Source organism: Lithobates pipiens, unplaced genomic scaffold (genome assembly GCF_037356315.1).
Source record: "Lithobates pipiens isolate NorthernLeopardFrog02 unplaced genomic scaffold, aLitPip1_a1.2 Scaffold_8, whole genome shotgun sequence".
NCBI lineage: Eukaryota > Metazoa > Chordata > Amphibia > Anura > Ranidae > Lithobates > Lithobates pipiens.
The window spans coordinates 159,861,462-159,888,499 of NW_027507903.1; the positions used below are offsets into that span (position 1 = coordinate 159,861,462).

The 27,038-nt window shown below is 44.6% G+C and overlaps 1 protein-coding gene across 1 annotated transcript; it reads right to left on the reverse strand.

Annotated features, from left to right (window-relative positions):
• Positions 1–358: 358 nt before the first annotated feature.
• LOC143961999 (uncharacterized) lies at positions 359–22,967 on the reverse strand. The gene is made up of 4 exons (XM_077471344.1): positions 22,958–22,967; positions 21,289–21,510; positions 635–847; positions 359–552 (listed from the first exon to the last, which is right to left on the reverse strand). The coding sequence occupies exons 1-4, from the start codon at positions 22,965–22,967 to the stop codon at positions 359–361; spliced, it is 639 nt and encodes a 212-aa protein (XP_077327470.1).
• Positions 22,968–27,038: the final 4,071 nt, after the last annotated feature.

The following is a 27,038-nucleotide window of genomic DNA, read 5'->3' on the forward strand; positions in this document are numbered from 1 at the left end:
TAAAATTATAAAAAAAATACATAAAATCTAATTTTTAACTATTTACAGAAAACAAGGGGTAAAGCCAAATTTTGAAGATGCACACCAAAAATTGGTAATGTCAACATGTGCTATGTACCATCATGAGTGATCAATGGACGTGTTTGGTGGGTGCAATCCCTTCCTCTCCCATACTAGAATGAGGAAGGGTTTGCAAACACCAAATGCGTACATTGCGATCCTCTGATGGCACATAGCACATGTTGACACACCGTGTGCATCTTCAAAATTTGGCCTCTAAAAACAATGTTATAAAAACATTAAACATTTTTTGGCAAGGAAATGAAGAACATGATCTTTCATTTTAGGGAAAAGGGGCTTAGATTCTCCCTAAAACATCGATCATGTTCTTCATTTCCTGCCTCATAGTGTCCAGTTGTTGTTGCATGGCATGGATGTTGTTCTCCATCAAATCAATGTTGCCATTCCAGGCCATGATCTGCCCAATCAGCCTCTGGGCACTGTCTGTGGAAAATGGCTCCGCGGCTTGTCCTTCCACAACCAGATCATCACCTAAAAACATGTGTAGATAAAAAATTGGTTAAAATATACAGCCATTAATTGTTTACCTTAAGCTGGGTTGTCAGACACTCACTTTGTGGGGTGCGTATCTCCACCACCTCTTCCTCCTCCACATCTAGCCCTGGGCTGGGCTGATCCAGCTCTGACACTGGGCTGGGCTGCTCCCTCTCGGACACTGGGCTGGGCAGCTCCATCACGGACACGGGGCTTGGGCTAACTGCCCAATCAGGCTGGTGAGGTCGGGGGGTCCTGGGCTGCTCCGCCTCTTGTCTGAGTCTTTGTTCCCCTATGAGAATGAAAAAAAAAAAAAAAAAAGGTATACTTTTAAGCACAGTGATATTTGAGTTCAGAAATTGGAATATGAAACATTGGTTTGAAGTGGTGTACAATTATTAGCTGGTTATTACAAGATCCTAGTTTAATACATCATTAAAATGACATTTTTTTAGTTAGGCTGTGTTCAGACTGCTGCGATGTGCGAACGCTGCAAATCTACTGTGGTTTCACGCATCGCATGCCTCCCGGAGGCAGTTCACACTGCCCTATGTGACCTGCTGGGAGTGTCAGTGTAAAGTTTTATTGACACCTCCCAAATTATTTCTCATATCACAGTGCAATCTTTAAACTCGGACAGGAATCGGACCACATGGTGTGAACACCCATGTGATCCGATTCGGCTGTGGACTAAAAAAAGGGCCATGTACAAGTTTGGGCCGGATGCGATGCGAATTCAGCCATACTATATGTATGGCTGAAATCGCATCACACAGAGATCACATGTGATTTGCACTGCAGTGCGGTGCAAATCACATTCGATCTCGTACATTGCAGCAATGTGAACCTAGCCTTTAACCAAACTGTGATACTTTATATCTTTTGTCCAAGTTTCACAGACGGACACACTCGAATCATCCCCTGGAGTACCTGTGTGTGATTATGTCAAAAAATGTTCTATGATGTCCCAAACTACACTAAATGATTCCCAGTCCAGATGTTGAACCAGCATTTTATCTATCTATCTATCTATCTATCTATCTATCTATCTATCTATCTATCTATCTATCTATCTATCTATCTATCTATCTATCTATCTATCTATCTATCTAATTTGTTTATTGAGACTACATTACACTGAATACATTTATGAAACTTTATTAAAAATTTATATCCTAAACTGAGTGTGACAATTCAGTTTATCATGAACAATACAAAAAAATAAATAACTAATTAAAATCTAATCCAACACCAGATAAATTTACACCATATACAAATTCATGCTATTTACGTCCACATATACGAACAAGCATATTCGCTCATTACATGAACTATTAACTACACGAACGATTAAATTCGCCAGATTTACATATATATAATACCTATACGAACGATTATGTCCGACAGTCACGATAAACGCGGAGTTTACTCACTTTTTTTCAGGGCCTTTTTGATTCTATGGTATTGGTCCGGCTCCCTGGACTTGATGTCGGACCATCGTTTCCGGAGCTGATCCTTGCCTCTTCGTACCCCAAATTTGCTCTGCAAAGTTTCGACGACTATATCCATGATGCCGTTTTTGCGGATATTGGGTTTGGGGTACGGGCCATTTTCCCCATCGTAATCCTCCCTTCTCAATATATCCACCATCTCCACCATCTCTTCAAAGGCCATGTTTGTGGCCTTATATCTCTCCGGAAGTATGGGGTTGAGGGCTTTGCTCCGCGCTGCTCACTGAAATTCCATCCGCCATTTTCATCTATCAATCTCCCACAGCGGAACGAGGGTAAAAGGGGCGGGGAAATACGGTCACACGGAACGTCAGGGGCGGGCAACGTGGGCGATGCAGGCGGAGCTTGAACGCATGCGCTGTATATAAAGCGTTACCGCGAGGCCGTACGCTTGTCCGAACGGAAGCAGCGAGTGCTACACGCGACGGTAAGATGGTTATCTTTTTATTTTATTTTAATTTTAAGCCTGCGTTAGGAATGTATATAGTGAGATTTCACCTTGTTGATGGTTAATTGATTTTTATGTGGGTTGGTGGTTGAGTGGGGTTGGTGTTTTGTGTGGTAGTGTGGGGGTGGGGGTGGGTGTATGGGGGGGGTAGTGTGTGTGTGTGTGTGTGTGTGTGTGGGGGGGGGTGGGGGTGGGTGTATGGGGGGGTAGTGTGTGTGTGTGTGTGGGGGGTAGTGTGTGGGGGTAGTGTGTGTGTGTATGGGGGGGTAGTGTGTGTGTGGGGGGGTAGTGTGTGGGGGTAGTGTGTGTGTATGGGGGGTAGTGTGTGTGTGGGGGGGTAGTGTGGGTGTGGGGGGGTAGTGTGTGTGTGTGGGGGGAGTAGTGTGTGGGGGTAGTGTGGGTGTGGGGGGGTAGTGTGTGTGTGGGGGGGGGGGGTAGCATGTGTGGTAGTGTGTGTGTGGGTGTAGTGTGGGTCTCGCCTACATTGTCACAATATAAATAGTGTGCATTTGGTCTGACATTATTCTTTTTTTATTTTTTTTTCAGAAATCAAAATGCAAAAGTATACCCCAGACCCCTTTAAGGAGGAGGCCTTCCTCTCCACATTTATCGATATAATAGAGTCGCACAGGAGCCTGTGGGATTCCAAACACCCACAATATTCCAGCCGTCCTGGCCGGAGGAAGACACTGGGGACAATTTTGACGTTTGTGCAAACCCGACTCCCCCAGGCAGACATTGACTTTGTGAGCAACAAAATTCAGAACCTGCGCAACGTGTATAGGCGGGAGCGCAAAAAGGTCCTAGACTCCCAAACATCAGGAGCAGCAGCAGGTCAGATCTATGTACCTAGGCTGTGGTATTACGACAGGCTGCGTTTTCTGGATGACACGTCAGAAGCCAGGCAGTCACTTTCCACTCTTCCGTCTACCCTTCCCTCCACCCTTACCTCCACCTCAGGTGAGCCATCCCTGGAAGATCCAGACCCTTCCTTGCTGGACGAAGTTGATGCGCCCAGCTGGAGCCAGGTATATTTTAGTTTCTAAAGTTAGGATTGCTCAAATATTAACCACTTGCTTACTGGGCACTTAAACCCCCCTCAGTCCCAGACCAATTTTCAGCTTTCAGCGCTGATGCACTTTGAATGACAATTGCGCGAGCATACAACACTGTACCCAAATGAAATTTTTATCATTTTTTTCCCACAAATAGAGCTTTCTTTTGGTGGTATTTAGTTACAGCTCGGAGTTTTATTTTTTGCTAAACAAACAAAAAAAGATGCAAAAAAAATAAAATAAAAAAATCAGGTTTTAATAGTTTGTTATAAAATTTTGCAAACGGGTCATTTTTCTCCTTCATTGAAGTGCGCTGATTAGGCGGCACTGATGGCTGCATTGGTGGGCACTGATGGGCTGCATTGGTGGGCACTGATAGGCTGCACTGGTGGGCACTGATAGGCATAGTTAAGGCGGCACTAATAGGCACAGATAAGGCGGCACCGATGGGCACAGATAAGGCGGCACTGATGGGCAAAGATGGGCACAGATAAGATGGCATGGATGGGTGGCACGGATAAGTGGCACGGATGGGTGGCACGGATGGGCACTGATAGGTACCACTGATAGATGGGACTGATGGGCACTGATAGGTGGCACTGATAGGTGGCTCTGATAGGTGGCACTGCTGGGCACTGATGGGCGGCACTGCTGGGCACTGATGGGCGGCACTGGGGTGCAGCACCTTTGAGGCACATTGTGGGCACTGTGGGTGGCACTGTTGGTGGCACTGCTGGATGGCACTGTGGGTGGCACTGTGGGTGGCACTGTGGGCACTATGGGCACTGCTGGGTGGCACTGATGGGGGGCACTTACTTTTATTCAGGATGGCACTGCGGTGGGCAGGTGGGCACTGGCAGGGGGCAGGTGGTCAGCTGTATTGCTGGCCGTGATCGGGACTGATGTCCCGATCACGGCCGCCGGTGATCGGCTTTTTTTTTCTCTCCTCGCGCTGTCAGCGCGAGGAGGAATAATAGCCGATTACCGGCTCCGTTCTATCACATGATCAGCTGTCATTGGCTGACAGCTGATCACGTGATAAGGGGTCGGGATCGACCCCTTACACGGATCGGTGATCAGGCGAGTCTCACGGACTCGCCGATCACAGAGCGCGCCGCGCGCGCCCCTCAGGGTGCGCGCAGGCCGCTCGTACCCGGGACGACGTCAATAGACGTAGTCCCGGAAAAGTAGATCCGCGCTAATGCCGTCATTTGGCAATAGCGCGGATCCCAAGTGGTTAATGATGTAAAGTTCAATGTTTGAATTGCTTCCAAATCTAGGATTTCATCACAAATTAAATTAGATATAAGGATACAGTAGTTTCCACAAATGTGGCTAAAATCTTGGTGAACTGATGGAAAAATGATGGTGTCAAAATGATAGCCTTTTGTATTTCAAGACAAATGTATTTGCAAGTGAGAACTGTAAAATTGTTAGTGATTGATGATTTCAAAATATAGACATATTTTAGTTATTGATTTCTTTGTTTTTTACACAGGATGAGCTCACCCAGGAGGAGGCCGGGACCAGTGGTATGGACGAGGAGGCCGGGACCAGCCACACACAGGAGCTAGCTGGGCCCAGCAGGAGTCGGACCGAAAGCCAGGTCCCTCCCCTCCGCCTAGCCAGCAAAAGGCCCAGGAGGATGACACAGACAGAGGAGGAGTCATTGGCACTTATACGCCAAGCCACCCAAGTGCTGAGCAAACCCCCCAATCCTGAGGAGGCCTACGGTACATACTTGGCAAGCAAGTTGCTAGAAATGGAGAAGGCACAGCGCAACTTGTGCGAAGCCATTTTTTTTGATGCGATTCAACGGGGTCTGAAGGGTGAGCTAACACCGACCACCAGACTGTATAACACAGACCCTACTGCTCCTCCTCCTCCTCCTCCTCCTCCTCCTACCACAAGTCCACCACCAGAGGCACAGCCTCCTGCGAAGCGTGGAGGAAAGGCTAGACGGAAGTGTCGGAAGTGACTGCCTGGCTTCAGTCTGCTCTGACAGAAGACGCAGGCTGTTGTAGTACCACAGTCTGGGGACATAGATCTCATCTGCTGCTGTTCCTGGTCTTTGGGATTCTAGGACCTGGTTGTGCTCCCTATTTACATGTTACACAGGTTCTGAATTTTGGTGGCCACTCACTTGATGTGTGCCTGGGGGACAAAAGGCTTCACAAACTTCAAAATTGTCTCCAGTGTTGCCTCCCTCTTGATTTAGTTTTGTTCTAACGAAAAATAAATATTTATTATTTCCAAAAATATTGTATGTTTTTTTTTTTGTTATTTTGGCTTAAAAAAACAGAGTTTATTTGTGAGTAGGCAGGTACATGTCAAAAGACTCTGGGGGGGGCGTGTCCTGACCATGGAGGAGTGAGGAAGTGCTTCACCTCAGCTCCGCTCCACCGCCGCATATATCAGCTGCCCTCAGCGGGGAAAATCGATCTGCACCACCGGGCTCAATGTCCCAACGCTCCCGGCAGTCTTCCCGACCGCCGCAGGGTAATAAAAAGCGGCAGGGACAGCTGGATCAGTTCTTCCCGGGCCCCCACGGACAGGGCCGCGACGGATCCAATATGGCGCCGACCAGGAAGCCTCAGAAAGCTGGGAAATCCTCACAGCCTACTACAGCGGCGCCTCCTCAGTCGACCGGACCGTCTCCCCTGGCCTCTCCGGTGCCCTCCCCAGGATCGGTAAGCGATTCGGCCCCCCCTGCATCCCCCGGGTCCCTGGATGGCCGCTCGGAGGTCTCAGACCTCATGGGGGATGATGCAATACACCGCTATATTATGTCTCTCCCCACCAGAGAGGACCTGGAAAAGTTCACTAGCAGAGTGGAGAAGGCTTTCACCGCTGATATTGCCCAACTTAAAGCTGATACCACACACCTGGGTCACCGGGTGGAGGCCCTGGAAAAAAAGCTAGAGGAGACTCTCCCCGCCATTGCTCTGCTGCAATCTAGGTGCCAAACACAGGACCACCAGCTTGATGTGCTGCTGGGGCAGTTAGATGATGTTGAAAACCGCAGCAGGAGGGCCAATATCAGGATTAGAGGACTCCCAGAGGCTACTGGACCCAGGGATATTGTCCCCACTCTGACTGATATCTTTAGGGACATATTGGGACTCCCAGCCACTGCTCCTATTGAAATAGACCGAGCCCACAGAGCACTACGCCCCCCGTCTCAGGACGCTGACAATCCCAGGGACATAATCTGTAAACTTCACAAATACACTATCAAGGACCGGATTATGCAAAAAGTGCGGGGTAAGCCCTTTTATGATTTTGATGGTGCTCGACTGACTTTCTATCAGGATCTCTCGAGGCGCACCCTCATGCAGTGGAGAGCCCTCCGTCCGCTCCTTTCTGTACTCCAGGCCGCAGGACTGGCCTACCGCTGGGGCTTCCCCTTCTCTCTGCATGTGCTCAAAGATGGCAGGCACGTGACCCTGCGCACTAAAGACGATCTTCCACATTTTCTATCCTCTCTGGGGCTGGAGCCCGTGGACTTTCCGGATTGGAGAGGACCTCCGAGCGACTTGCTTGTCCCCCCCCTTCCCCAGAGATGGTCTACAGTCACACGCAAGCATCGGAGGAGGGACAGGCATAGTTCGATCCATGACCCTTCAGTGGTTCCTTCTACCACCCGAGACTGATACCGAGCCTGGGCTGTGTGATAGACGGCTGATTGCTGACTTTCTCTACTGTGATTGATGGTGTCTGGGCCTCCCCCTAAGGGAATTGTGAGTGGGATGTTTCGACCCTGTACCCCCCCCCCCGGGTGTTCCGGGGAACAGGATGTGCTCTATGAGGCAGCAGGCTGTGGCTGCCGTGGCGGCAAGAATTTTTGGTGACTTCTCTCCAGCCTTAGATACTGTTCGACTATCAGACTGGGCCTACATGGCGGAGACTGATGGCATTCCCAATATTGGAGGGTGATCTGCCACGGCGCCCCTCTTTCTTCCCTCTGCGGGGCACTGGGGGAGGGGGGAGGGGGGGGTTTTGATTTGGTTTCTGTTTTAATTTTTCCCTTTTCTTTTGCCTATGCAGCTGCTTTTGAGACCCCCCCCCCCCTCCACGGACTGCAGTTTGCTGTGACTCCACCACGGTGGTGGGGCCCCTGCCAGGGACCGGCCAGACTCCACATCCCCGAACGCAATCAGCCTACGCTGTGTTTCACCTTTTTTCCTCCTCTTTTATTTTTTACTTTTTGTTGCTTTTTTGGATCGGATTTTCCCCCGAATTGAGGCTATACTGCTTTCGGATATGGTGGGCGGGGCGGGGGCCTTTTTTTTCCCCCCTTGTTTTGGTTCACGTTCCCCATATAGGCCACCCATCCATGGGTTTAGTTCCCTATTGGGATTTTAGGAGGGGGCTGGGATCCCCCCCGAATAGTGGGGTGGGTCCCATCCCCCCCAAGCTGCTGCACTGTTCAACTTTAATGTAGCTGTGTTGTTTTTATGTTTTTGGTGTTTTTGTACTAATTCCTTGTGTTCTTTCTCTCCCCATCTCTCTCCTCTTCTTCTCCCTCCCTTTTCACCCCCCCCCCCTTCCTAGGAGCCTGCCTCTGCTGCGGTCCTTGCACCAGGTGTGTTGGGACGCTTGCTCAGTCCTCCACCCTCCAACTCTCCCATGTCTACACTACAGGTAATTTCCTATAATGTACGGGGTCTCTGCTCTCCGGGGAAGAGGAACAAATTGTGGTGGGAACTTAAAAAGTTGAAGGTGGTCTTCCTACAGGAAACGCATTTTACCAGCCATTCCCTACCCAGGTTGCCCACCCACGTTTAATCAATGGTTTCACAGTACATCTCCTAAGGCCAAGTCCAGAGGGACTGCCATAGCGTTCCATAAGACATGCCCCTTTCAGCCGGTGGATAGCAAAATTGACCCTCAGGGCCGATTTGTTTTCCTAAAGGGTACCATAGCTGGGAGCATGTACACATTCGCCTCCCTTTACACCCCCAACTCTGATCAGCTTACCTTCCTGGACACTACCCTTGACCTATTGACAGACTTTAAAGCCGGGTATCTGATTCTAGGCGGGGACTTTAAAGGGGAGGGCCACCCTGAAAAACAAAAAAATGTTAAAAATTACAAAAAATCTAAAAAAAAAAAAATGAAAAAAAATTTTTTTTTTTACTTACCAGAAATGCCTGTTGCTAGGCACTTTCTCCTAATCTTCCTCTTCCTCCTCCGCGGAGATCTTCTGTCTTCTCTCTTCGTCGCGGCGTCTTCTGGGTAATGAGTCGCGCTGTGTTCTGGGAACTGTGTGTTCCAGAACACAGCGCGTCCCATTCAGAAAGCGCTGCGGGACTCGCGCATGCGCAGTAGCTGCGGGACTCGCGCATGCGCAGTAGGAAACGGGCAGTGAAGCCATAAGGCTCCGCTGCCTGTTTCCCTTACAAGGGATGGCGGCGCCGGGACCCGAGAGCCGAGGGACGGGTCGGCCTCGGGCGGCCGACATCGCGGGCGCCCTGGACAGGTGAGTGTGTTTATTAAGTCAGCAGCTGCAGTGTTTGCAGCTGCTGACTTTTTTTTTTTTTTTTTTTATAACCGGCCCTCCGCTTTAATGTCTGCCCGGACCTTCTGCTCGACACTTCGAGCACCCGACCCTCACACTCCCATGCTTTTTTTAAACACTTTCGCAAATCACTGCAGGCACACCTCTTACTTGATACCTGGAGGATTTTACATCCCTCAGGACGAGACTTTAGTTATTACTCGACCGTCCATGACGTGTACACGTGCATAGACCATGTCTATGTTGACCGTCCCACGCTTGAGCTTCTGCAGACGGCATCCATTGGCAGCATCACCCTATCGGACCATGCACCGGTTGGAGTGACCATTCAGCTACCCTCTAGTCCCCATAAGGCCTGGACGTGGAGACTGAACGAAAATCTCCTGGATGACTCTGCGGCGGTTGCCAAGGTGTCGGAGACCATCTCCCACTATTTTAGGGAGAACGCCTCGGATGAAATAAGTGCGGGTGTGCTTTGGGAAGGGCACAAAGCCGTGATTAGAGGTGAACTAATATCAATAGGCTCCCAAATCAAGAAAATACGCCAAGCGGATTTCAACAGGGTTCTGGCCGCCTTACAGGCAGCGGAACTCTCCCATAAGCAGGGGAGGGGGCCCAGTGGCCAAGCAGAAGCTTTTTGAGTTGCATGACCTGTTTTCACGTTTATTAGATCGCCACACGAGTAGGCAGGCCAGGCATCTTTCATACAGATACTATGAACATGGTAACAAATGCGGCCGTATGCTGGCTAGGGCCCTTCGCAAGAAGCATGCTCAAGCCTATGTACAGAAGCTCCGTTCCCCCTCGGTTGACATTTCGGTCCAATCCCACAAGATTGCCTCAGGGTTTCAGGAATTTTATGCCCAACTTTATAACCTTCCCCCGGCCTTGCCCTTACACGCTCAGCCCCCCAAGTCTGCTGCTATTCAAGAGTATCTAGCGTCGGTGGGAGTCCCCACACTTACCGCGGAACAATGCATCGACTTGGAGCGGCCAATTTCGCCGGAGGAAATTGCGCTAACGGTGAAGTCCCTGCCCAAGGGCAAGAGCCCGGGACCGGATGGTTTCTCTGGTTCCTACTACAAGATTTTCCTGCCCCTCTTAACGCCACATATGTGCACCTACTTTAATTCCGTCGCGGAGGGGAATCCTATCCCAACCGAAGCACTGTTGGCACACATTACGGTGCTGCCAAAAGAGGGCAAAGATCCTACCGTCCCCCAGAGCTATCGACCGATTTCCCTCCTTAACGTCGATATTAAAATCCTAGCAAAAGTCCTGGCAAACAGACTTGGGAGTCTTATGCCCCAAATTATCCACCCAGACCAAACGGGGTTTATTCGTGGCAGGGAGGCGAGAGATAACTCCATCAGGGCAATTCAACTCATTCACTGGGCACGTAACAGCCCCAATCCTAAACCTTGTATCGTCCTTTCGACGGACGCCGAAAAGGCGTTTGACCGCGTCGACTGGGGGTACTTACGGGCGGTACTGGAAGCTCAGGGGTTAGGGTCGCGTATGATGTCCTCGATTATGGCCCTGTACTCCACTCCGTGTGCACAGGTGAAGGTGAATGGGGTGCTTTCCTCCCGATTCGAAACGGCACGAGACAGGGGTGTCCTCTGTCTCCCCTCCTTTTTGCCTTGGTATTAGAACCACTGCTCTGCAAGGTGAGGGCGAACGCAGACATTAGGGGCCTGAAGGTTGGGATGACGGAGCACAAACTGTCGGCGTATGCGGACGATGTGCTCTTCTATCTTTCTGAACCCCTGCTCTCGTTGCCGGTTCTGTTGAAGGAACTGAGGACTTTTGGTGAGTTATCCAATTTCAAGATAAACCTCTCCAAGTCGGAGATTTCACCTTGCCCCGTCTCAAGTGGAACATTTGCAATCAGCATTCCCCTTTACCTGGGCCACGTCTTCTATTGAGTACCTGGGCATTCAGTTGACAAACCGCTTTGATGCCTTATATGCCACCAATTTCCCCTCCTTATTACATACGGTCAAGGCGGATTTGTTGCAGTGGACCAAAACCGCTTTTACGTGGTTCGGCCGCATTAATATTATTAAAATGAATATCCTGCCCCGAGTACTATTTTTTTTTACAAATGATACCCATCTCCCTCCCTAAATTGTTTTTTACCCAACTGAATAGCATTCTGTCGACGTTTGTGTGGAACACAAAGAAACCTAGAATAGCCATGGCCTTGCTGAAACGTTCGAAGCTGACGGGGGGTCTGGGGGTTCCGGATATCCAGAGGTACCACAGGGCTATTGTCCTACAGAGGATACTTAATTGGAAATTTCATACTAAGTGTGGGTCTCTCTGGAAAAATGGCTGGCTGGGAGAGACTTGGCTTATGCGCCCTGGTTGTCCCCGGAACATAGGGGGCTGTCGGAAGATCTCTCCCCACTAACTGTACAGTCTCTTTTAATTTGGGACAAAATGAACAAGACGCTGGGTCTGTCCCCCCCTGTTTCGCCGCTTGCCCCGCTGGGGGGGTTCCTGTGGTTCCCGCCGGGGGAACGGAGGGCCTTTTTTGGCCCCTGGGCGACTGACGGGAATGCCAGTTGTGGACAGTTTCTCAGCGGCGGCCAAATGGTCAGCTACGAATCCCTGCAGATCGGGCACGCGCAGACAGCTATGAATTTTTGGCGATACAGGCAATTGCACCACTTTTTTGAAGTCCATGGCCATTCCATCAGGGATGAAGCGCTCCTTACACCCTTTGAACGTCTTTTTGTAGAAGACGAACCCACTCCTCACATGATCTCGGAATTATATCACTTGCTTGGCTTTGTTACCAAGGTCGCTAGACCAACGTACATACGGGTGTGGGAGAGGGAGCTGCAACTTGACTTTTCCACGACCCAACTGGCCCACCTATACAAACTCACCCACACAAGCTCCATGGAGTCCAAAACCCAAGAAACAAATTTTAAAGTCTTGTCTCGCTGGTACAGAGTGCCGGCAGACTTAGCACGTATCTACCCTTCGGTATCGGACCGGTGCTGGAGGGAATGTGGCCAACTGGGCACCCTCCTGCATATTTGGTGGGATTGCCCACGAATCAAGCCATTTTGGGAGGACATCCGATCCCACATAAAAGCAGTCTTGCATCTTGATGTACCACTGTCTCCGACCAACTATCTTTTACACATCCCTCCGATCCCGATTGGTAGATACAAAAAAAGCCCTCTGCCGCATCTGTTGAACGCGGCCAGACGTCTTATACCGGCCTACTGGAAACAAACTAGGACTCCCACATGGGAAGACTGGGTCAAAAAAGTGAATGACATTAGAGAGGCGGAACATTGGGTGGCAACATGTAGGGGTACATGGGCTAAGTTTGACAGCATATGGCAGTCATGGACAGCCTACATGTCCGAAACTATATACACTACCTCCAGTCTGGACATGGCTCTACTGGAGCTGGCGGAACCCTCTTTGAGATCCCGCACACACAATGATGTTCCCACCTAGTGGTTGTTTTTAGCCTTCTGGCCCCATGGACGGAGAGACGAATTTGCTGCTGAGACTCGCCTGGTGCTGGACCGCTGCACTTCTCAGGGATGTCAAGTAGGCTCCACCCTCCTTCCTTACCCCACTTCCCAATTCCTCTCTTTACCCCTTCTTGTCTCTCTCTCACCCTTTCTACTGTTCTTTTTTTACCTTCTTTCTCTGTATTCTACACTTTCAGACGTTGCTTTTTATTGACCTACGTGGTATTGAGATGTGGTGGAGCGTTGGGTTTCCTGTGGGCTAGCTGGCCCTGCAGCCACCTTGTTTGGCTGGCGGGGGGAATCCTTCTGTCCGGAGGGGTCCATGCTGGGACGTCTCTCCTGGGCGGGGGGGTTGCTGTGGGCCTGTCCTACCCCCGGGGGACGCTCGGGAGAGGCAGCTGGAGGAGATTGTGCCCCCCTCTCCTGGGCGGCCGCCGGGGATGGTCCCATGCCTCTCCGGCCTTCTGTGTGGCGGAGGGGGGGATTGGGCACCGGCCCGTCCTCTCCTTCCAATTCAGAGGCGCCTTGGAGCGGGGCCCTAGCCCATGGAAACCGGAATTGGCATGAGTAGGCAAGAAGACACTCCAGACGTTCATTACCAGTCGATTGCCTGACTTGTGTGTCTGACATAAGCCGCCAACTCTTGGCCTTTGGGACAGTTCTTATGGGTGTCATTGTTTCCTACAGTTTATTTGTTCTATGTTTGGTCCTGACACACCTGTCTACTGTATACTTAAGTGTATTTTACTGTTAAACTATCTCAAAATAAAGATTTTACAAAAAAAAAAAAGACTCTGGGGGTTATTTACAAAACACACGTTCATGTTAATAGAAATATGCTAACTTCAAGTGCAATTTGTGTAAGCTAAAATGCTGGTTTGGGTATCTATCTATCTATCTATCTATCTATCTATCTCTACTTACATAGTCCTGCTTGGCCAAAAAAAACGCAAGTCCATCTATATTTTTATTTTTTTTTATTTTTTATATATATATATATATATATATATATATATATATATATATATATATATATATATATTTATATATATATATATATATATATATTTTTTTTTTTTATTTATTTTTTTTTTTTAATATTTTTATAAAATTGGAATATTAATCATAGGATGAGGATGAATAAAATCATTTGGGATAACTCTGTGTGAATATAAGCAGCAAAGCTACTTCACTTTTCTTGTATTATGAAGAAGAAAAGAACGGGCTATATTAAAAAAACACAAAATTAGCAGCATGACGAATATGCTAGCTTCAATACGAACACTAGTTTTACAAGACCGAGCGCTTCCGCCCTGTAAATCCTTTCTGGGCATGCGTCATACTTAGTCCGTCCAACTTGACTACTCACGAGCGGACTGTCCGCTGAAACCAAAGTTGGACGGACAATATTACGGAAATTCCGAAAGACTTAGTCCGCCAGACTGTCCGCTGAAAAAGTCCGCTGAAGCCCACACACGAGCGGACTGTCCGCTGAAACACGTTTCAGCGGACCAAGTCCGTCAGACAGTCCGCCCGTGTGTACGCGGCCTAAGTCTTTAAAATTAGCACTTTTGATTTTTCATGTTTGCGTCCCATAGACTTTAATGTTGTTCGTGTGTTCGCACAAATTTTTTGCCTGTTTGCATGTTTTGATGTGAACCAAACCGGGGGGTGCTCGGCTCATCCCTAGAGAGGAGTATAGAGTGTATGGTAGTGGGTAGTATGTGCAGGAGAGGAGTATGGAGTGTATGGTGGTGGGTATTATGTGCAGGAGAGGAGTGCAGAGTGTATGGAGGTAGGTAGTATGTGCAGTAGAGGAGTGCAGAGTGTATGGAGGTGGGTAGAATGTGCAGGTGAGAAGTACAAAGTGTATTGTGGTGGGTAGTATGTGCAGGATGGTGTCAGTAGGGAAGTGGATGGTGCCAGTAGTTCTTTATTTTTTTATTTTCTTTATTTTTTACAATTCAATTTTTTTGTATTTTTTTTCAGCAGGGTAGTGAACAGTGTCAGTAGAGCAAGTGCCAGAATTGTTTTATTTTTTTATTATTGTTTACAATTTATTTTTGTATTATTTTTTTCACAATGATTGGGGGATGGGGGGTAGTGGACAGTGTCAGTAGGGCACTGGACGGTATCAGTTTTTTGTTTTTATTATTTTATTATCTATTTTTTATAATTTTGCTGTTTTATTTTATTTTTTATTTTATTTTATTTCTTAAATAATTTTTTTAATATTTAATGCATTTTTTTATCACCCCTGTTGGTGGGCTTTGGTGATATATTAGGGGTTTAAACAGACCACTGACACCTCCCTTTTGAGACAGGGAAAAGGACAGAGATTCCCCAATCCCTTTCTCAGCATTGAAAATGAATGAACAGGAGAGAGAGGCTCATGTTCATTCATAAACTGAAGCAGAGCAAACACAGTTTACTATGCTCAGTTATCAAAGGACACAGGAGCGATCGGTAGCAATTGCTCACTGTCTTCAATTCATAAAAGGAAGGGGCCGGTAAATTACATATTTACCAGCCCCTTCCTCTGCTCTCCATCCTCACAGATTCACTAAAGTAGCCGGCAGAAGAGGAGAGGAGGGAAGCTGGCTACAGTGGGTGAGGGGGAACAGAGGAGGGGCACACTGGGGCTGGAGGATGAGGACACGGGAGACAGTCAAGGATGATCAGTGCGATGGGGGGGGGGGGGCAGTTGCAAGTACCGATCTCCCTGTATAACTGTCATCTGACAGCCACAGGAGGGAGGGCATGAGAAGCGGCTGCCAGCTGCTTCAATGAACTATACAGGGAGTTTGCAACTGCCCCCCCCTGCCCCAGAGTTAAGCTTTAGGGCCTATTCACACAGGTGGCGACTGGCAAGAATCTACAATTCTTGCTAGTGAAGAAACTAACTGCATGCATACATGCAGTGTGAACAGCCACTGCCTATGAAACGTAGCACACCATGCCTTCAATGAAGCATAGAGGTAAACATCTGCTGTTTTGGGGTGTGTAAGCTATTGTGGTACATATAATTTAGTCCAAGTTATCTGAAAAAAACTGAAAATTATTAAATATTTTAGTATTGGAGGAAAAAAGTGTATTTAATAGCCTGGAAGCTGTGCACGGGTGCACTTGGACGATCCAAAAAATAAATAAATAAGGCTAAATTGTCCTTTTAATGGCTGCAGCAAAGAAATTGTAGTTTCTGGCCAGCAATCACAATCTCCTGACGTTTATATCACTCAGTCTTTTTAGCAAAAGCTCAGACTTGCAGTTCATGCTAGAAAACTAAAGAATTTAAAGGACCTGGAGGCTTTTTGCCAAGAAGAATGGCCAGCTTTACGACATGAGAAAACAAGGGTCTCATTCACTATCACAAAAGACTGCAAGCCATAATTGATGCTAAATGGGGCAACGCATGATATTAAAGTGGGAACTAGATTCTGCAGGATGATGGTGGGCTGTTGCCATAATAGGAAAGTATGCACAACATACTTGCACATTATGGCACACTTATCTTACACAGTGCCCTCCTCCAGAGATGAAAGGTCCAAACTTAGCTCACCACCACCATCTTTCTCACTGCTTATTCCAGTCTGGCAATGTTTTCATCTGGCTACGGATGATGCAACTCTGGTACATGTGCACAGGAGTTACATTATCCCCGATATAACAAAAATGAATGGCTGCACATTACACAGCGTACTTAGAAACAGAAACATTTTTAGGAGTGTGGACCATAGGTTTTACTGTAAAATGAAACTACATGTCTCTTTTGACATGAGGAAAAAAAATAAAAAAATAAAAACTCTGGCTCTAAGCTAAATTTCACACAGAGTGGCACATAATTGTGAAGTAGAAGGAAAATAATAAATGGTTTTCAAATGTTTTACAGTTAAATATGTGTAAAAGTGTGACATGCATTTGTATTCAGCCCCTCTGAGTCAATATTTTGTAGAACCACCTTTTGCTGCAATTACAGCTGCAAGTCTTTTTGGGGATGTCTCTACCAGCTTTGCACTTCTAGAGAGTGACATTTGTGCCCATTCTTCTTTGCAAAATAGCTCAAGCTCTGTCAGATTGGATGTAGAGCATCTGTGAACAGCAATTTCAAAGTCTTGCCACAGATTCTCAATTGGATTTAGGTCTGGACTTTGACTGAGTCATTCTAACACATGACTATGCTTTGATTGAAATCATTCCATTGTAGCTCTGGCTGTATGTTTAGGGCCATTGTCCTGCTGGAAGGTGAACTTCCTTCCCATTCTCAAGTCTTTTGCAGACTATAACAGTTTTTCTTCTAAGATTGCCCTGTATTTGGCTCCATCCATCTTCCCATCAATCTAAGCAGCTTCCCTGTGCCTGCTGAAGAAAAGCATCCCCACAACATAATGTTGCCACCACCATGTTTCACAGTGAGGATGGTGTCTTCAGGATGATATGCAGTGTTAGTCACACATAGTATTTTGCTTGCAGGCGAAAAAGTTCAATTTTGGTCTGTTCACAGGACAACTATTAGTCATGCACTCCACAAATCTGGCCTTTATGGAAGAGTGGCAAGAAAAAAGCCATTGTTGAAAGAAAATTAAAATATCTCAGTACAGCGCAAATGCAAAAATTCTTTAAAGTGCAATACTAAATAAATAAATAAATGGAAAGTCCAAATATTAAATGATAGAATATACAGTGATCAAGGAAGATCAAAAAAAGAAGAAGAATCCACTTGTGCAGTGTGTCTTCAATCAGTATATCCAGTGACGATGTGATCCCTTCACCAATGAACTAGTTGGACTCTCACCTCATCATATGGACCCCTGATAAATCAGATAGGTCAAAAACGCATGTTCCCATCAAGGGTGAAGTGTAGGGCTACAGCAGACCAAACGGAAGCGTTTCCAGATACAATCTCCTCAATGTCATCGAATCAACGTGATATCATGTATGAAAAAGAACAGGCAAATCTAGTGCTCTCCGTTTATGCCAATTTATTAAAACAGACGAATAAAAAACAAATTTCCACTCACATTTTCAAGCACTGATCTCCAGTGCTGAGTGTAAAGCAGGAAGTAACATGCATGGATCAGTGTGTCAGCTGGCGGATGACGTCACGACGCGAGTCACGTGGTCCGTACGCGTTGCGTCCCAGGGAGTAGGCGGGACTTCATCAGCGGTGACGGAATAACGTCGGACGGCCGCTTTATACCAACACACTAAATTTAAACCAATAAAAAACGGAGTTGTGCGCAAGACAAGTACCGCTAACAGCACGTAACGAACGTGACACCGGAACATACATCTGCGCTCACTCCAGACACAGAGAAAAGAGAGAGAATATATAAAATATATTATATGCGCTACAAAGAGCTAAAAAAAGAAGGATAAAAATCAAACCAGGGGGAAGTATACATTAAGTCTGCTAATTGGCAAAGAAATAAATCCCGGTAATTTTCGCATAAAATATGCAAAGAAAAAACGGGATATTGCCTATGAGAGCAGTACATAATAATGAAACTAAATGAATCTCCCGGTAAGTCAAATATGACCAACATTAAAAACTAACAAATATACCCACAAATGCCGCTGACGTCATCAGAAAGCTACACTGATCCACACATGAAATAATAATAATAAACAAACAAAAATAAGTACATACAAATAAAAAATATATAAAATATAAAAAATATATATGTGAAAATAAAAATAATAATAATGAAATGAATAATAATAATAATAAATAAATTACAAGAAGAACAAAAATCAAATGCTATAAAATAATAATTATCTGTCCGAAATGAAACAATTTAAATCAAAATCCACGTTTAAACCTCCCGGGACAAGAACCCGTGTTTCATGGATCCAATATGATTCGCGTTTGCTAAGTTGGCGTATGAAGTTACCTCCACGCCAATGCTTGGTAACCTTCTCAATCCCCCAGAAGCTCAAACTCCTGGGATTCTGAGAATGCACCAATTTAAAATGGCGAGACACATTATGTGTCTTCAGACCCTTTTTAATATTGTTTACGTGTTCACCCAACCTCACATGTAGAGGTCTGGAGGTTCTGCCAATATACTGAAGACCACATCCACATTGTAACATATAAACCACCCCTGTGGTGGAACAGGTAATGAGTTTATCGATCTTATATTCCTTATTGTTACTAGTGGCTGTAAAGGATTTTCTTCTTTTCAAATTGCATCTGGAGTGTCTACATGCTGTACACCTACCACATGCATAAAAGCCGGATAGGAAAGAAAAAAGTCTGCTTTCAATTTGTACAGGGGGATCTATGACACTCGGTGCTAATTGGTCACGTAATGATGGAGCCTTCTTATATATGAAAGAGGGCCGAGCAGGTAATAATGGACCCAACACTCGGTCTTGTTTCAGTATAAACCAATTTTTGGCCACAACTTTTTCAAATTTTTTATATTGTACGTTATAGTCAAGGACCATTCGAAAATTAACCCCTTCCACTCCTGATTCTTTTACCTTATCTCTAATCAAAAGGGACCTATCCATCTGCTGGACCATAGATATTTCATGTTCAAGAGCAGATGGATCATATCCCTTTTCTTGGAACTTAGAAGACAAAGTATGGGCTTGATGCACAAAGTCATCCATATGGGAACAGTTCCGCCTCAATCTGACATACTGTCCCCTGGGGATGTTGCATAACCAAGACTTATGGTGGCAACTCCCCAGGGGAATGTACGAATTCCGATCAGTTGGCTTGAAATGGTTTTTCAATACTAGCCCATTATTTGCTTTAATGATCTCTAGGTCAAGAAACACCATCCGTTCTTGGCTAATATTCCATGATAGCTGGATGTTTTTGTCATTAGTGTTCATAGTGCTGACAAATTCATCCAATCCTCGTCGGTCACCATCCCATATAAAGATGAGATCATCAATGAATCTATTGTAGCAAATTAATTCCCTGGGGCGATTCCGAAAGACAACATCCTCCTCCCAGTGGGCCATAAATAAATTGGCCACACTGGGAGCAAACTTAGCCCCCATAGCAACCCCCCTTACTTGTAGATAAAACTGATGATTAAACCAAAAATAGTTCCTAGATAAACAGAAAACTAAACATTTGAGGATATATTTTTTGTGGCACTCCGATAAATCGGAGTAAGTGGACATAGCCCACTGTACTGAAGCTCGCGCATCACTGTGTCCTATGATAGTATACAGTGAGCCGACATCGGCTGTCACAAGAAAACAGGAAGCCGTAATTTCCAATGACTCAAGAATTTGAATAATGTGTTTAGTATCTTTAAGAAATGCTTTGGTTTTAAATACCAGGGGTTGTAGAAAAGTGTCAATGTACTGACCCACTCTCGAGGAGATAGAGTCAATACCATTGACAATAGGCCTGCCAGGTGGATTCACACAATCCTTGTGGATTTTTGGCAGGCTATATATAATAGGGGTTCGGCAGAAAAATGGGTCAAGGTAAGATCCCTCTTTTTTATTTAGAATATTTTTATTTTTCCCTTCTTCTATTAGCCAATGTAATTCATCCTTATACTGTAACATAGGGTCTTTATTCAAAATATGGTAAGTGTCAGTATCACTGACAAGTTTGTTCATTTCAGACATATAATTAATTTTATTTAAAATCACCAATCCCCCCCCTTTATCTGCGGGGCGTATGACAATGTCATCCCTGCTCCTAAGGGATTCCATTCCCAATTTAATAAACTGAGGGTCCTTTACTTTACGTACTTTAAGATTATCCAGATCATTTATAACAACATTCTTAAAAACCTCCAAAAACTTATTATCGGTGTTTAAAGGGTTAAACGTAGATTTATTGCGGAGATTTGAGTGTTGATCTTCAAATGTTTTCACCTGTCTAACAGGGTTAGATAAAAAATACTTTTTCATGTTCAGATTCCTAATAAACTTTTGGATATTAACATATGTATGGAATTTACTCAAATTCCTAACCGGGGCGAATTTTAAGCCTCTATCCAAAACTTTTAACTCATTGTCACTTAGTGGACATCCACTTAGATTATATATACCTGCCCCTATTGGGGTTTTTGTTTTTTGAATTCTCCTGCCCCCTCTCCTTCCTCTCTCTCTTTTCTTTTTCGTACCTGATTGCCCGACCGGGGGGTTCCATAGGTTTGCTGTCTCCACCACTCCTGATGGATAGGTGGAGGTGCAAATGGTGGATTGATGGGTTGGTGGATAGGGGGCTGCACATAAGGGCCCCTTCCGGGTCCACTCTGTGCACCCAAAAAATCCCCTCCTTCGCCAGCTCCTCCATATTGTAATGGTGCATACCTATTAGACACAGGTAAAGCGTATCTCGGTTGACCACCATAAGGAACCCTCTGATGGGAGCCATAATCAGACTGATATCCACCCTGTCTACTAGGGGAATGGTAACCATAATAGTACTGAGATTCATGAACAGGGCCTTCCCTGGACTCAAAATTCCTATCATGATTACCATTACCTCTACCTCTTTTCTTTCCGTAATTATTACGGGGTCCCTTATTATATGTACCTCCCCTCGGAGCACCACTCCTAGTATTACAGGTCTCTGGCACCGGATTTTCCGGAAAGAAGGTGCCTGCAGAACCTGATGGGGGTATGGGGGCCATAGTATCAACCTCAATAGGAGTATTATGATGAATATCTCCCTCGGTTTGATTCATTTTTTGCCATTTGAAGATATTACCCCCATTGAAATCATCCGAGTCTCTTATGAATTTTTTCTTTTTCTTATTTTGGACCTCAAAGTCCCACTTTGACATCTTGTCCTTTAATTCAACAGAGAGTCTAATGAAATCAGGTGTATCTTTAAAAGATTCAATGGAATGTTTAATCTCATTAATCTGACTATCTAGAATGGTCATTTTTCTTTGTTTACGTTTCAACAAGAATTCCATTAACTCTAAACCTTTATTGAGAAAAAAAAAACAAAGAAAAATGACCATTCTAGATAGTCAGATTAATGAGATTAAACATTCCATTGAATCTTTTAAAGATACACCTGATTTCATTAGACTCTCTGTTGAATTAAAGGACAAGATGTCAAAGTGGGACTTTGAGGTCCAAAATAAGAAAAAGAAAAAATTCATAAGAGACTCGGATGATTTCAATGGGGGTAATATCTTCAAATGGCAAAAAATGAATCAAACCGAGGGAGATATTCATCATAATACTCCTATTGAGGTTGATACTATGGCCCCCATACCCCCATCAGGTTCTGCAGGCACCTTCTTTCCGGAAAATCCGGTGCCAGAGACCTGTAATACTAGGAGTGGTGCTCCGAGGGGAGGTACATATAATAAGGGACCCCGTAATAATTACGGAAAGAAAAGAGGTAGAGGTAATGGTAATCATGATAGGAATTTTGAGTCCAGGGAAAGCCCTGTTCATGAATCTCAGTACTATTATGGTTACCATTCCCCTAGTAGACAGGGTGGATATCAGTCTGATTATGGCTCCCATCAGAGGGTTCCTTATGGTGGTCAACCGAGATACGCTTTACCTGTGTCTAATAGGTATGCACCATTACAATATGGAGGAGCTGGCGAAGGAGGGGATTTTTTGGGTGCACAGAGTGGACCCGGAAGGGGCCCTTATGTGCAGCCCCCTATCCACCAACCCATCAATCCACCATTTGCACCTCCACCTATCCATCAGGAGTGGTGGAGACAGCAAACCTATGGAACCCCCCGGTCGGGCAATCAGGTACGAAAAAGAAAAGAGAGAGAGGAAGGAGAGGGGGCAGGAGAATTCAAAAAACAAAAACCCCAATAGGGGCAGGTATATATAATCTAAGTGGATGTCCACTAAGTGACAATGAGTTAAAAGTTTTGGATAGAGGCTTAAAATTCGCCCCGGTTAGGAATTTGAGTAAATTCCATACATATGTTAATATCCAAAAGTTTATTAGGAATCTGAACATGAAAAAGTATTTTTTATCTAACCCTGTTAGACAGGTGAAAACATTTGAAGATCAACACTCAAATCTCCGCAATAAATCTACGTTTAACCCTTTAAACACCGATAATAAGTTTTTGGAGGTTTTTAAGAATGTTGTTATAAATGATCTGGATAATCTTAAAGTACGTAAAGTAAAGGACCCTCAGTTTATTAAATTGGGAATGGAATCCCTTAGGAGCAGGGATGACATTGTCATACGCCCCGCAGATAAAGGGGGGGGATTGGTGATTTTAAATAAAATTAATTATATGTCTGAAATGAACAAACTTGTCAGTGATACTGACACTTACCATATTTTGAATAAAGACCCTATGTTACAGTATAAGGATGAATTACATTGGCTAATAGAAGAAGGGAAAAATAAAAATATTCTAAATAAAAAAGAGGGATCTTACCTTGACCCATTTTTCTGCCGAACCCCTATTATATATAGCCTGCCAAAAATCCACAAGGATTGTGTGAATCCACCTGGCAGGCCTATTGTCAATGGTATTGACTCTATCTCCTCGAGAGTGGGTCAGTACATTGACACTTTTCTACAACCCCTGGTATTTAAAACCAAAGCATTTCTTAAAGATACTAAACACATTATTCAAATTCTTGAGTCATTGGAAATTACGGCTTCCTGTTTTCTTGTGACAGCCGATGTCGGCTCACTGTATACTATCATAGGACACAGTGATGCGCGAGCTTCAGTACAGTGGGCTATGTCCACTTACTCCGATTTATCGGAGTGCCACAAAAAATATATCCTCAAATGTTTAGTTTTCTGTTTATCTAGGAACTATTTTTGGTTTAATCATCAGTTTTATCTACAAGTAAGGGGGGTTGCTATGGGGGCTAAGTTTGCTCCCAGTGTGGCCAATTTATTTATGGCCCACTGGGAGGAGGATGTTGTCTTTCGGAATCGCCCCAGGGAATTAATTTGCTACAATAGATTCATTGATGATCTCATCTTTATATGGGATGGTGACCGACGAGGATTGGATGAATTTGTCAGCACTATGAACACTAATGACAAAAACATCCAGCTATCATGGAATATTAGCCAAGAACGGATGGTGTTTCTTGACCTAGAGATCATTAAAGCAAATAATGGGCTAGTATTGAAAAACCATTTCAAGCCAACTGATCGGAATTCGTACATTCCCCTGGGGAGTTGCCACCATAAGTCTTGGTTATGCAACATCCCCAGGGGACAGTATGTCAGATTGAGGCGGAACTGTTCCCATATGGATGACTTTGTGCATCAAGCCCATACTTTGTCTTCTAAGTTCCAAGAAAAGGGATATGATCCATCTGCTCTTGAACATGAAATATCTATGGTCCAGCAGATGGATAGGTCCCTTTTGATTAGAGATAAGGTAAAAGAATCAGGAGTGGAAGGGGTTAATTTTCGAATGGTCCTTGACTATAACGTACAATATAAAAAATTTGAAAAAGTTGTGGCCAAAAATTGGTTTATACTGAAACAAGACCGAGTGTTGGGTCCATTATTACCTGCTCGGCCCTCTTTCATATATAAGAAGGCTCCATCATTACGTGACCAATTAGCACCGAGTGTCATAGATCCCCCTGTACAAATTGAAAGCAGACTTTTTTCTTTCCTATCCGGCTTTTATGCATGTGGTAGGTGTACAGCATGTAGACACTCCAGATGCAATTTGAAAAGAAGAAAATCCTTTACAGCCACTAGTAACAATAAGGAATATAAGATCGATAAACTCATTACCTGTTCCACCACAGGGGTGGTTTATATGTTACAATGTGGATGTGGTCTTCAGTATATTGGCAGAACCTCCAGACCTCTACATGTGAGGTTGGGTGAACACGTAAACAATATTAAAAAGGGTCTGAAGACACATAATGTGTCTCGCCATTTTAAATTGGTGCATTCTCAGAATCCCAGGAGTTTGAGCTTCTGGGGGATTGAGAAGGTTACCAAGCATTGGCGTGGAGGTAACTTCATACGCCAACTTAGCAAACGCGAATCATATTGGATCCATGAAACACGGGTTCTTGTCCCGGGAGGTTTAAACGTGGATTTTGATTTAAATTGTTTCATTTCGGACAGATAATTATTATTTTATAGCATTTGATTTTTGTTCTTCTTGTAATTTATTTATTATTATTATTATTCATTTCATTATTATTATTTTTATTTTCACATATATATTTTTTATATTTTATATATTTTTTATTTGTATGTACTTATTTTTGTTTGTTTATTATTATTATTTCATGTGTGGATCAGTGTAGCTTTCTGATGACGTCAGCGGCATTTGCGGGTATATTTGTTAGTTTTTAATGTTGGTCATATTTGACTTACCGGGAGATTCATTTAGTTTCATTATTATGTACTGCTCTCATAGGCAATATCCCGTTTTTTCTTTGCATATTTTATGCGAAAATTACCGGGATTTATTTCTTTGCCAATTAGCAGACTTAATGTATACTTCCCCCTGGTTTGATTTTTATCCTTCTTTTTTTAGCTCTTTGTAGCGCATATAATATATTTTATATATTCTCTCTCTTTTCTCTGTGTCTGGAGTGAGCGCAGATGTATGTTCCGGTGTCACGTTCGTTACGTGCTGTTAGCGGTACTTGTCTTGCGCACAACTCCGTTTTTTATTGGTTTAAATTTAGTGTGTTGGTATAAAGCGGCCGTCCGACGTTATTCCGTCACCGCTGATGAAGTCCCGCCTACTCCCTGGGACGCAACGCGTACGGACCACGTGACTCGCGTCGTGACGTCATCCGCCAGCTGACACACTGATCCATGCATGTTACTTCCTGCTTTACACTCAGCACTGGAGATCAGTGCTTGAAAATGTGAGTGGAAATTTGTTTTTTATTCGTCTGTTTTAATAAATTGGCATAAACGGAGAGCACTAGATTTGCCTGTTCTTTTTCATACATGATATCACGTTGATTCGATGACATTGAGGAGATTGTATCTGGAAACGCTTCCGTTTGGTCTGCTGTAGCCCTACACTTCACCCTTGATGGGAACATGCGTTTTTGACCTATCTGATTTATCAGGGGTCCATATGATGAGGTGAGAGTCCAACTAGTTCATTGGTGAAGGGATCACATCGTCACTGGATATACTGATTGAAGACACACTGCACAAGTGGATTCTTCTTCTTTTTTTGATCTTCCTTGATCACTGTATATTCTATCATTTAATATTTGGACTTTCCATTTATTTATTTATTTAGTATTGCACTTTAAAGAATTTTTGTATTTGCGCTGTACTGAGATATTTTAATTTTAATGTGGGATTTGGTAATTTGACCTACAGTATTCTAGCTGCATCTTATATATATAATTTTTTTCACTGTTATTTTTAGCGCTGGTTGATTTTTTTATTATAATTGTTGAAAGAAAGCCATAAGAAGTCCCATTTGCCCCAAAATGGCTTCTTGCAAACTGCAAACGGGACTTCTTATGGCTTTCTTTCAACAATGGCTTTTTTCTTGCCATTCTTCCATAAAGGGCAGATTTGTGGAGTGCACAACTAATAGTTGTCCTGTGGACAGAGTCTACAACCTGAACTGTGGATCTCTGCAGCTTTTCCAAAGTTATCATGGGCCTTTTGGCTGCTTCTCTGATTAATACTCTCCTTGTCCAGCCTGTCATTTTAGGTGGACGGCCATGTCTCGGTAGGTTGGCAGTTGTGCCATATTCTTTCCATTTTTGGATGATGGATTGAACAGTGCTCTGTGAGATGTTCAAAGCTTGGGATATTCTTTTACAACCTAACCCTGCTTTAAACTTCTCCACAACTTTATCCCTGAACTGTCTGGTGTGTTCCTTGGCCTTTGTGATGCTGTTTGTTCACTAAGGTTCTCTAACAAACCTCTGAGAGCTTCACAGAACAGCTTCACAGAATACTGAGATTAAATTACGCACAGATGGACTCTTTTCAGTAATTAGGTGACTTCTGAAGGCAATTGGTTCCACTGTATTTTAGATAGGGGTATCAGAGTAAAGAGGGCTAAATACAAATGCATGCCACACTTTTCAGATATTTATTTGTAAAAAATGTAGAAAAGCATTTATCATTTTCCTTCCACTTCACAATTATGTGCTGCTTTGTGTTGGCCTATCACATAAAATCCTAATAAAATACATTTATGTTTTTGGTTGTAACATGACAAAATGGGGTAAACTTCAAGGGGCATGAATACTTTTTCAAGGCACTGTACTCTTGTTTATGCTCACATTCCAAAAACATGTTGGTAGGTTAAGTGGTTCATTTTCAAATATGTATGTATGTATATATACTGTATATATGGGTGCATGGGTGTGAGATAAGGACCTTAGACTGTGAGCTCCTTGAGGGAGTACTGTGTCAAATTGGGAGCACTATAGAAAGGCCTGTTATATTTAACCGGTTCCCGACCTGCGCACGCCAATGTACGTCGGCAGAATGGCACAGCTGGGCAAATGGGCTTACCTGTACGTCCCTTT